Raw genomic sequence first — 12,298 nt, 5'->3', positions numbered from 1 at the left:
CATCCATCCATCGATCCATCCATCCATCCATCCATCTATCCATCCATCTATCTATCTATCTATCTGCTCACCCGTCTATCCGTTTGTCCGCCCGCTCGTTACCTCATACGGACTATATTATAAAGTTATAATCTTTTATATAGGTTAGTTGACACTTCACGCTCTCGACTCGAGGAATCTGAAACAACCGAAATACCGGATTCTACGAGTACTCGTCGTCGTCGTCGTCGCCGTCTTCGTTGTTGTGTATAGATATTAGTCGTAAAACGGGCCGACGCTATGAGGCGCGTGGAGACTGCACTGCTCGCCCTTCTCCTCGTCATGATCTTGGCGCGAACGTCTGTCGGCGCCGACGACAGCAACTACACGCCTCGGAGCCAGACGCGGCGGACGGGCGGCAACGATGACGACGGCAGCACGGACGCGCGGGCTCCGACGCGACGGATCGTGCGTGGTAAGGACGACGACAATGACGCTGATGAGAGTGACGACAACGATCCTCCTCGCAACGTGGGCCAGTTTAAGGAACTTCCGCTTCCGGACATTACAGATGAAACCCTTAACTTGGATGTTGATCGTTCGAGAGTTTTGCAGGTAGGTTCTTCCACGGTGAAAATATTAACGACGATAGGATTTTACGTCACCACCTGATCATTGCACTATCCTCTTCAAGTAATAACCCCATACAACCCAATAACATAGCTCACATAAACGTTTCATCCCTAGAGTTGTATTGGACGTTATCTTAACATGTTCTAAGCACGAGGGAAACTGGATGAGAAGAGCAGCTAGGCAAAATTGAGCTAGTCATTTACATCCATAAACACGCATGAAATATTCGACAAATCACTCCGCTTTGCGACAATGCATTATTCTCATGGAAATATCATAGGTGAACATATTCCTCTTACGGGGCAACTATTGAAACAACTTTCCTAAGCCGTCGTGCATGATGTCCCACACTTAGAAACGTACAGTAGGCCCCTATGTAAAGATCGTACCAGCTGGTATTGTGGGTCGCACACCATCTTTGTTCTGAGCGATTCATCGCGCTATAATAATTGTGGAATAGTTTGATACTAGTACTCAGTAGTTACCGTCGCCACACGAGTACTATTAGCCTAGTAGCATTGCGATATTAAATGGCCCGTATAATAAAAGTATGTCAGTCTGTTAGTTATTACGACCACAGATGTCTCTCTGTAACAGAATGTTTTCTTTATTGAGATCGTAATATATATTCGTGCTGATATCGTGGGATTTTTTACTATAGAAGCGTTGGCCCATTCTTAACCCGATATTTAATGCATTTAGGCCCAATATACAACGTAGAGTAAACGAATAAACTGCCCTACTTGGCAAATGGTGGACGATTAAAGTGCCAATAAAATCAGCTACATTTGTTAAACTACGTAATGCATTAAGTCAGTACTATTTGATGATTATCTATATCGCCAATGATGATAAGATGTCAGATTTCAAATATCCCATCTACATGGCAGATTTTCCTCCTACATCTCGTAGAAATACGTGCGATTGACGATCGCCGTTGCTTTAACAGATCTACCGCAATGGTATATCATGCGAGCAGCATTGCGACGTTACCCCAACCTTTTCACATGAGCGAAATACAGGTTATAATAGGCTACTGCAGGCGTCCCTACGAGCGTATGGTGAATTCATTGAATGTTGTCGACTTTCACGCACTTGTAGAACGGCCGATACAAGGCCGGCGAAACACGGTCAAATACAGCGCTATCCGTTAGGCTGAAGGTAATTCCAACCTCATCACATACTAGCCGTCAACTCATGCATGGACGCGCGGATGTTTCCAGATATCTGGCACGCCACCGTAGCTCTCAGACGACGCACAATATCTATTTCCCTGAACATTTATTTGCCTTATCACTTGCACTGCCCTATTATTAACTAGCCGCAACTGCATGTCTACACAATTGTCCGAAGGCGGTTGTCTCAATAGATGGCTTGTCTTACTTAATCGCATGCCTCAGACGGACGAACCAAGTCGCCCGAATGACGAGACCACCGTAATGAGTGCGCAGCGTCTCAACTGCTTCCCTACGATTATCGCGTAACGACGAAGTATTAACAGAGCGTGGCCAAGTTTGGCTGGAGAGACGAGTTGCAATCGGCTGATTGCACAACACACACGGGAGACGTGTCAAAAAGTATTGAATGAGCTTCCAACTGTAACGAGGAAATTCGCTTGCATAGGAAGTTTACATATTAGCTCAAAAATATCGTTAAAATGAAGTATGTTACAACAGGACGTACAATGCTGCGACAAAGTACATGATACAACAAGCTACAGACGACCTAACTTCTTCTCAGTAAGTGTAATCCAAAAAAACTAGACTGTGTCGTTCCGTGTTCATTCTTGGTATAAACCCTTTGTAGCTACGCGCTTTCATTGTAACTATTTGTCATAGCGTATACAAATAATTTGTTTCTGAATATAGTTTCTCGCTGAAACGCGTGTGCCCCCCATATGTGTCTAGAAACAAATACTGTCCAAAGTGTGATAATGATGTAAGGGACTTGTAATGTATTAGCAAAGAGTAATAATATGAAAATATTAAGCATCACGGAGCTTAGCCCATGTCCACTTATATATATATATATATATATAAGGTTTATTATATATATATATATATATATATAATATCTCATAATAATAGATACACATTTCGACAATTCGTTCACGTTTTGTTTTTCTCGTTGTTTAGATATAGACCGCTTTATCGAGGTTATATTATAATAAGTTATTACACGTTTATTATAATAAACCTGGCACCAACTATGAACTGAATTCTGCGATGTAGAGTCTATAGAACGTGTTTGCATGTTCGTACTGCGTCAGTAGAATAGCACCTCTACGCCTTGCTTTGTAGTCAACTCCTAAACCGCATATTATATGTAATTAACCAGTTATCAGTTAGCATCAATAATTTAGCGGTATTTTATTATAAGGTGTTAACACGATATAGCGGTAATTCGATAATGCTAAGGTAAATTGTATATAACAGGTCTCAGAGCGGCAATAATTAAATAGCAGTAACGATAATAAAAAGAATGATAAATTGACATTTTTACAGGAAATATGTAAGTGGATGTACTTCATGTCAGCCGTAACAGATAACGGTGCCACCTTCATGTCTTGTATCCCGTTCCTGATTCAATTTCAGGTGCTTAATCGAAAAAGCAACAGGCGTGAACGGCAACACGTATTTTCAATAAATAAGAAGTCCTTTTCTGGCAATTCCGAAGCGCACGTACGCTCTCCGCACACACACCATTTCGTCGTTCCCGTACGACGTTTCCTGTCGTACCATGTTACTGTTTTTTTCGCTTCAATACTGTTTCCTTATAGTTGAGAACTCGCGGCAATTTTGGAGTGAGAGAGGCAATATCTAACGGGGTATACGTTACGCCAAGAATGCAGTCGATATTTAAGCAAATCCAGCAGAAAGCAGCCGAGAAGTTCGGCACCGCTGATGGCCAGGAAAACAACGAGGCTAGTAATTTTTTTAAATAAATTAGTATTAAAATAATATACATGCGTCAAAGAAGACAATAAGCACATATTGCACAAGCAGTGTTCACATGTTACGCGTATCGCTAATAAAAGTACAATTATAGTCGAACGATGTCTGTATACAATAATCTAGCATAACTGAAGATGCGCTATATTCGCGGTGAAGCTTATGACTACGGATTCGAATAATCTGGATGAATAATTCGGATTAACATTAGCAACACAAATGACCATGGTTTTACTCATATCGGCATAGGATCCGCAGCGACAAGAAAAGTCGAGACAAGGGATTCCCGCACCTCTACGTGTGACCTCGGCCGGCGAGTTTGATGGGCTCATAGAGGGCGATATCCGGATAAGGGTGACGGAAATGGAAGAAATCCTAGAGTCGCTTGAAGAGGAAAGGAGGCGCAAACGGAAGATATTTTCTGACAGTTTCAGTCGATGGGACGTCAGTAACCCAATAACGTACAAGTTCAAGGAGGAGGCTTATAGTAAGTATGATGTAAACTATTTCATTAATTTTATGCAATTTTTAATATTATTAAATATTACTATATCTATCTATCTATCTATCTATCTATCTATCTATCTATCTATCTATCTATCTATCTATCTATCTATCTATCTATCTATCTATCTATCTTTCCCGATTCGCCAAGTAACTGGAAAAGGATTTAACTGTTTGCGTTTTATACAGGAACTGACATAAACCTAGTTTCGTCACAGTTTAATATGTTCCTCGTGCGAATAATTTGTTTGAAGTGTAATTCAAGCAAACAGGTAAACAGCGTGGGAATGTAAAGCACATAGCGCTGTTTTTACGGATGTAATTGATTCAGATCGCGTGAGTACTCATGTCTCAGGCAACTCTGAAAATGACCCAGATCTCAAACCAATTTAGCAAATTATGTAGGCAACGAATTAAAACCTCATTCGTCTTAATTGGATCCAGCTACACCCAGAGAGACATGATACAAGATTGCGTGGCACAGCTTTGCTGTTGATCACGAGCGCTGCGCGCGGATGAGACGCGCAGTTCCGCGTGATATGCGCACGCGACCGCGGGGATGTTCAAGTATGAAGCGCTGCCCGCAGTGGAGACGTGCGCCAAATTCGCAGGCCCGGCGCACGTCTCCACAGCGGTCAGCGGATGGTCTGTAATTTTAGTAATATAAGATAACAATGAAGACTTTGTTCTAAATAAGAACTATCGGCGGCTAAATAAGAGCAATATACAGACCTTTGAATTTCTTGACTAGTCAGTCAAAGGGCTTGTTGGGGGTCCATTATGCAGAGCTATCTATCTATTTATCTATCTATTTATTTATCGATCTATCTATCTATCTATGTATCTATCTATCTATCTATCTATCTATCTATCTATCTATCTATCTATCTATGTATCTATCTATCTATCTATCTATCTATCTATCTATGTATCTATCTATCTATCTATCTATCTATCTATCTATCTATCTATCTATCTATTTGTCTATCTATCCGTCTACCGTGACCGCACTAATCTGGCTACCTTTTCACGTGTTTCTGTATGTTGTAGTAGTCTATGAATAACAAACCGACAGAAAATAAATAAAAATAAATAATGTATTTAACAAAGTGCCAATCATTGCGATTTAATACTGTATGTTTACATTAGCCTAATTGTAGTTCAATTAAAACGCCGCAACGTGGGCATAATAACTGGAATAATGGCATTTTTGCGTGTAGTGGAATATGTAATGACGTTCATTGATGTCGCACTCGTTTTATTCCAGACTCCCGGCAAAAAATAATGATCAGACAAGCGTTAGAACACTTGTCTAGCCAAACCTGCATTCAGTTTAATGAAGCAGCAAACCCATCAGGCGACTTCATCATGTTTGTCAAAGAGAAGGGGTAATGTCACTTTCGAAATCGGCACGATCTTACCATAAACGTAATGCAAGCTTGAATCATAATGCTGAAACATCATCGCTCTTTTCAAGAATACCTTTACTAGACTAAAACTCCAACGATCATTGCTAATCGTTTCTGACCTGTTCACCGTTAGAGAAAGTAATGCAAGAACCTCCCAACCGGGGAAATCTTTTTAATTTATAAATAAGAAACTGGCCTTAAACGATGACGAATCACATAAATTATTTACGATAGTATTGCTCCTATATGTCGTTACATCAATGATTAATATTATACGATTACAATAACCATATAGCATTTCAATTGCGTAATTGTACTAACTACCGTGTATTTTCATAGGTGTTGGTCGTACGTCGGTCGAAGCGGAGGAGAGCAATCAGTGTCCATCGATGACGGATGCTTTAGGGTGAGTTAGAGTTACCGAATACTTGTAATATCAGTACTATTTTCATATCAGTATCACTGTACTATTTTTACTTAGGAAGGCAGCTAATTTTCTTTCTAAAGTCATAACTTTTAGCATTTTGATTGGTGTATTCGAATCATTATGGTAACTACAATGGCATCTAAGTAACCGCCGTCAATATTGAGGTTGCCCTTATCCATGTTACGATGTTCAGATGCCGAATTTCCGTATCTGCAGCTTGGTACAATCGTCCATGAAGTCAGTCATGCGCTGGGCTTCATCCATGAACAGAGCAGGCCGGAGCGAGATGACTTTGTCAAAATCATCAAGCAGAACATCATGAATCTACAACAGACCAACTTTCTAAAATATCCAGGTTCCGAAACCAGAAACTACGGTGTTCCTTACGACTACACATCAGTTATGCATTATTCAGGCACGGTATGTTAGGAGATCAATGCTATTCGGTTTGGGTGCTCTCATTTTATGATTACATAACCTATTCACCGGTCGCCACAACTAGTACAAAATACAATATTCAATGTCTATTTAAGATTTACTACCGTTTTAAAGGTTAGATGGTACTAGTGTGTTAAGAGAATGTTAAAATAGCTTAGCATAAATACCCCGGTGCAGCTCAATGCGAGGGAAATGTGGTAGCATTTCTCTGTAGCTTCATCAGAGGACAATGCAATGCATGCTCTAGATTCATCAATGTCTCAATTAAACGAAGAGCACAATAATTATTGGTAGTAGGTATATTGTCTGGGAAAAATAGTTACAATTCGCATGAAAGGTTACTTTACAAAGCGAATCTCCATTAGTCCATTTCCTCTTAGTCAAAACTGGAAGGTAATTTACTCTGTGTATTGACTTATAACATATTGGGTACCACGTAATAGCTAAGCGAGTGCTTTCATTTAAGGCATTCTCGAAGGACCCATTAGACCTGAACCGTATAACCATCAAGACCATTGACCCTCTCATGCAGACGCGCATCGGACAGCGAGTAAAGCTTTCATTCTATGATGTCAAGATAATGAACCTAGCCTACTGCAACGGTAAACGATCTACTATAGTATTAAAACTTCGGCACGGCATAGATCGTAGCAAAACCGAATAGAATTTGTTAACGAGATTTATCGTATTCCGGCATTTTATGTTTTTCAGGCAGGTGCTCGGGAGGGCTCACCGACGATTTCTGTATGAACGGGGGCTACCGGCATCCCACAGACTGCAATACTTGCACCTGTCCAACCGGACTGACTGGCGATAAATGCGAAGCTACAGTTCGCGTCAAAGAAAGTAAGCAACATGTAATTGTATTCGTTTTTCTCGGAGAGTGTTAAATACGTTATCTTACTTATATATCTGCTTCTATTTTGGCACAAATGCACTAAAGACGACGCTGATTTCTTTTCCAGCGCTTGAGGGTGGCCAGATTTTAGACATAAAAACAGACGAGTCTGTGATTCTCTCTAGCCAACTCCCTGCAGGAAGAACTTCGGATATTATTACCAGCTGGCTACTTCGCGTGAGTAAGAAAGTGAAATTAATTCAACACTTTAACCATGCAAATGGTTAGCCAAAAATCATACTTCGAAGACAATAATATCGAATTAGTCAGGTGTTATTTTTTATGTCGTTGCATTACGGTGTAACCAATATGATGATATAGGAGCATCCATACAACTGCGAAGCGCTACCTATATATATATACAATTCGGTTATACGTAAATATTAATATAGGTATCATATATCAATATAACTTGATATGTTTATATAATAATCTTCGTATAATTACTTTTGTCGTGATCTTCTATCAACCACTCCCAGCCGATGTATGAGGTATGAGGTATGAGGTATGACGTATGTGATGGAATCTATATGGCTTATCCGCCATTTTATGTCTACCGATTCAGGCTCCGAAGGGAGGTACGATCACGATAAAGATGACCGATATTGACACAGCGCATTATAGCGATCCAAGATATGGCGATCCAGACTGGATCGAGATCAGACACAAGGGATTAGATCAACCCGGACCACGGTAGGTTTCCATTTCCAAGAGCAAATGCAGTAAAAACACGCGTCTAAGAACCTGAATTTGTCCAAGTTAGCCTAAAAAGGTTCTTATATAATTGGTGTTTACTGGGAAATTAGGTTATTTAGGTTCTTAAATAGGTTCTTATTTTCTTAAGAAAAAAATATGCTTGTTGCTGGTAGAAATTGGTTGCTGGTATATATATTTATATATATATATATTTATTATTATATAATTCTATATATTTTTATTTTTATTAACTTATACAGTATCTATATCTGAAGTGAAATTGCAAGGGATTTGCCACATTTTCAATGCCTGATAGAGATTGTTTTAATTGATTTATGAATTTTCAAGTGTTATCTGGATTTTATCAAATAAGAACCTGTTTCAAATTTTAGGCTAAAACAGGTTCTTATGTCAAGGGGGTCTCAATGGAAAATCTTAGCCTAACAGGTTCCTAATCGGCTAAAAGGTTAACTACCTGGCTTTACCCAAGCTAGGTCACACCCCATGGCTAGCTATAGCCCTGGACGTGTATTCCTCACGGACTGTCCAGTATAGAAGTAGAAGTAGAAAAAGTAATCAATAGGTTATTATACGCGGGTTTTTACTGTATTGCAAATCAAGCCAGTATAAGATATATTGGGCGTAATCACGCGTGTACATTTGTTCATAACTAATTGTGGGATCAGCTAGGCACAGTACGCGGAAGTGTTGCAATATAAAAATAGTAGCTATAGTACGGTGGTCCCAACATGGCGTTTACCAACCGAGATTTCTGGTCTCAAGGTTTGGTCGTACACATCCACATCATACGCTATCACCGCCATCTTACAACATTGACAGCGAAAGGAAAGCAACCCTCATTAACCCTAGAAGTACAAAACATCGGAATAAAAACACGTCTAATTTAACTGAGAGCTTCCATATGTCTTTATCTCGTTAGAAACGGCAACGCGTAGCCGAGGGAAGACGGAACTCCGCTACCCAATAAAAACCAATACGGGAAGCAAGAAATGTTGTTACTGACCAGTAGATGGCGCCCTACGATGATTAGTACAGAAACGTAACATGCATGTTTAAAGAAATACATATGAATATGGACTTTTCTTTAATTTCTCTGATATTTGCATATTATTGGTAATTGGTTACCATTTGCTATCTTACCCCATGATACTACGCCTCATCGATACGTTTAGTACATATAATTCCGTAATCGATATAAATGTTTATAATTGTTTTTTATGAAATTTTAATTTAACCGGAAATTATATTATTCTTCGTAATGAAGAGTGGGTGTCTAGATGTGTCAAAACATTCAATTGCAGCAACAGTTACAATTCATTTCAGCACGTACATTGCTATCAATAGCTAAAATCAGGCAGAAAATCAAAGCAGGTTTCTTTATTCACGCCCTGAGATAACATATTTACTTGGCATACCCACATGCCTTCTATATCACTATTAGATATACGGGGTGCTTGAAAATGTTGAATATTGGAATAAAAAACGATGTTATTCTCAAAATAACAGCTCCAGAACAAGTTGCACACAATTAAGACGCAAACGTACCTTGATAATCTAATGTAGACCTTTACGTTTAATAGGCGCCTTTAAGAGATTTAAATTTGAGATTGCTGTCATTTGTTACTTCATTTTAACTGCTTAGCTGTGTACACGTCCATGTATATTTTGCTTAAATTTCAGTGATACTTTGGCTATTTTATGCATGAATATCGCGTAACGCGAGTAGCAGTAGCAACGCGCGATAATTTCACATTGTTTCCTGTATTGACATACTCGTTATATATATCAAATACGCGTATACTTTAATCTATGATAGTCCATCCCATATAGGATTTACATGGTGTGCCTTTTCGTTCCCTACCTGAAATTTCCAAAATCTGTAACGAGAATAACTACCGCATATACCCCAACTAGAAAATAACCCTTTTTAATGTTAATAATACAAATATCCGTACTCTGATGGTGTAAAAAGGATAATGTCCATCTATTACTATACGTTGTATAGAATGCATGACAATGAAATTCGGATTATTTCAGCAATAATTTTTACACGGAATATTCTTTTTGCTGACATCGTTTCTGCCCTTTGAAGTCCAGTCCCGAGCAGCAGTATCGGCCCGCTATTTCCGCTTCTACACGATCTGAACGGAGAGCAGCTCCGACTGTTCTCAGTCAGCGTCCGGAGTGCCGCTAATCAATCAAACGCAGCAACATCAACATGACATAGACTGAATGGCTACATAGCAGACGCTTATCAACTCGACACGCCTTCCGAGGAAATTTATTTTGTCCTTATAGATGTTACCAAGCGAAAACGATAGAGAATTCACAGGTCGGCCTAAATACGCGAACTACGTATATATATATAAATAATATATAATTATTATATATATATATATATTAATTAAATATATATGAATACGTATGTCTTAGTAGTCTCAACTCTGTAGTATATATAATCACAGTGCACAGCCGACAGTGGTGCAATGCGCTACACCTCCCCCCCTTCTCATCACTGTCTCATCTCCTTCTCTCTCTTCTTTTCTCTCTCTCTCTCGCTCTCTCTCTCTCTCTCTCTCGTCTCTTCGCGCTTTCCTCTCTCCTCTCCTCTCCTGATTCTCTCTCTCTCTCTCGCTCTCGTCACCACCAGCTACAACACACAAAACCTTCGGCGCTAATTTTGTTCGTTTGTGTGTGTGTGTGTGGTGTGTCTGTGTTGTGTTGCGTGCGTGCGTTCTGTGCCGTGCGTGCGTGCGTGTGTTGTGTGTGGGTGTGTGTGTGTGTGTGTGTTTGTGTGTGTGTGTGGGTGTAGGTGTGTGGTGTGTGTGTGTGTGTGTGTGTGTGTGTGTGTGTGGGTTTGTGTGTGCGTCGCGCGTGTGTGAGGGAGAGAGCGCGCATCGCACGGCAAGACTGAGCTTGAGAGAGAAAGAATTGCTAGAGAAGGGCGAGGTACAACAGCTAATATCCTGCACTCTCCTGAGGTCACCTCGCCAAGTTCGACTCTGCTCGCCACAACCGCAGCGTTTTCTTGGGAAATGGATTTGTTGGATGCAGCCTGAGTAGGATCCCCACACGCTACACTCACATGTATCGCTAGACGCCGTGATAGACGTCGTAGTAGTCGCAGCCGTCCGTCTGAACAGGCGTCGCACGTAACATACAAATTGTTTCAATTTTACGATCGTATACGTTCGCAATTTTCTGTAGTAAGAACATTCGAAGTCGAAGACATTCTGACTTTCCGTAAACACGGAGAATTGGCTATCCTGTCATGGAAAGAAGGCTGATTGTGGCGACTTTCAACAGATGCTTAACGACTCTAGTCACTGCTAGCTGGTTACGATATGTGCATTCTTATTTGCGGCCATGTTTCAACGCCTTTTCGCATTACTACCCCTTCCAATAATGCTCCATTACGACGAAGGAGGCCGGAATGGATATAGGTTCGTATCGTATTCATCCGAATGAAGTAGCTGTTGTTGCTGATGCAACTGCTGTATCAATTATAAGTTCAAATTATTCAGTTATTATAATTATTATTATTATAATTAATTATAATAATGATATAAATAGTTATTATTATAAGTAATTAATAATTATAAGTTTAAATTATAATATTAAATTATAAGTAAAAATAAACTCGGACAACGCCGGGTCATAACATGTATATTAATCGGTAGGAAACCTCCAAGTTAACAGACCTGTAGCCTTAAGAGTGAATGACGCGTCGTAACCGAAATGTGTCTCGGCTACACGAGCACTTCGTTCGTATCCGACGTAAGAAGGGGAATGTTACGAACGGAAAACCCGCTAAACCTGTAAGAGAGCATACGACAACCATTGTTCATGATACTTGGTTCCGTCTAACCGGTCGGTATACTTTTGTAATGTGTAATAACATAAACGATGAACAATATTATATGTGTATATACGGATACTGGCTTGATTTGCAATACAGTAAAAACCCGCGTATAATAACCTATTGATTACTTTTTCTACTTCTACTTCTATACTGGACAGTCCGTGAGGAATACACGTCCAGGGCTATAGCTAGCCATGGGGTGTGACCTAGCTTGGGTAAAGCCAGGTAGTTAACCTTTTAGCGATTAGAACCTGTTAGGCTAAGATTTTCCATTGAGACCCCTTGACATAAGAACCTGTTTTAGCCTAAAATTTGAAACAGGTTCTTATTTGATAAAATCCAGATAACATTGAAAATTCATAAATTCATTAAAACAATCTCTATCAGGCATTGAAAAGTGGCAAATCCCTTGCAATTTCACTTCAGATATAGATACTGTATAAGTTAATAAAAATAAAAATATATAGAAATAGTAAATAA

General features: G+C 39.7%; 1 protein-coding gene across 1 annotated transcript in view; it reads left to right on the top strand.

The window, feature by feature from the left end:
- The first annotated feature begins 279 nt into the window (after positions 1-279).
- Positions 280-12,298, top strand: part of LOC106807696 (blastula protease 10-like) — an 18,237-nt gene continuing 6,218 nt past the window's right edge. Inside the window, exons 1-11 of the mRNA XM_014810127.1 lie at positions 280-594; positions 2,289-2,351; positions 3,392-3,535; positions 3,813-4,050; positions 5,335-5,455; positions 5,816-5,882; positions 6,120-6,323; positions 6,808-6,943; positions 7,053-7,187; positions 7,307-7,416; positions 7,805-7,932. Of these exons, the coding sequence (XP_014665613.1) occupies positions 280-594; positions 2,289-2,351; positions 3,392-3,535; positions 3,813-4,050; positions 5,335-5,455; positions 5,816-5,882; positions 6,120-6,323; positions 6,808-6,943; positions 7,053-7,187; positions 7,307-7,416; positions 7,805-7,932 (1,661 nt within the window). The remainder of the gene's footprint in view (positions 595-2,288; positions 2,352-3,391; positions 3,536-3,812; positions 4,051-5,334; positions 5,456-5,815; positions 5,883-6,119; positions 6,324-6,807; positions 6,944-7,052; positions 7,188-7,306; positions 7,417-7,804; positions 7,933-12,298) is intronic.

This window comes from Priapulus caudatus, unplaced genomic scaffold (genome assembly GCF_000485595.1).
Source record: "Priapulus caudatus unplaced genomic scaffold, Priapulus_caudatus-5.0.1 Scaffold229, whole genome shotgun sequence".
NCBI classification, from domain to species: Eukaryota; Metazoa; Priapulida; class Priapulimorpha; order Priapulimorphida; family Priapulidae; genus Priapulus; species Priapulus caudatus.
This window is presented reverse-complemented; position numbering and strand designations above follow the sequence as displayed.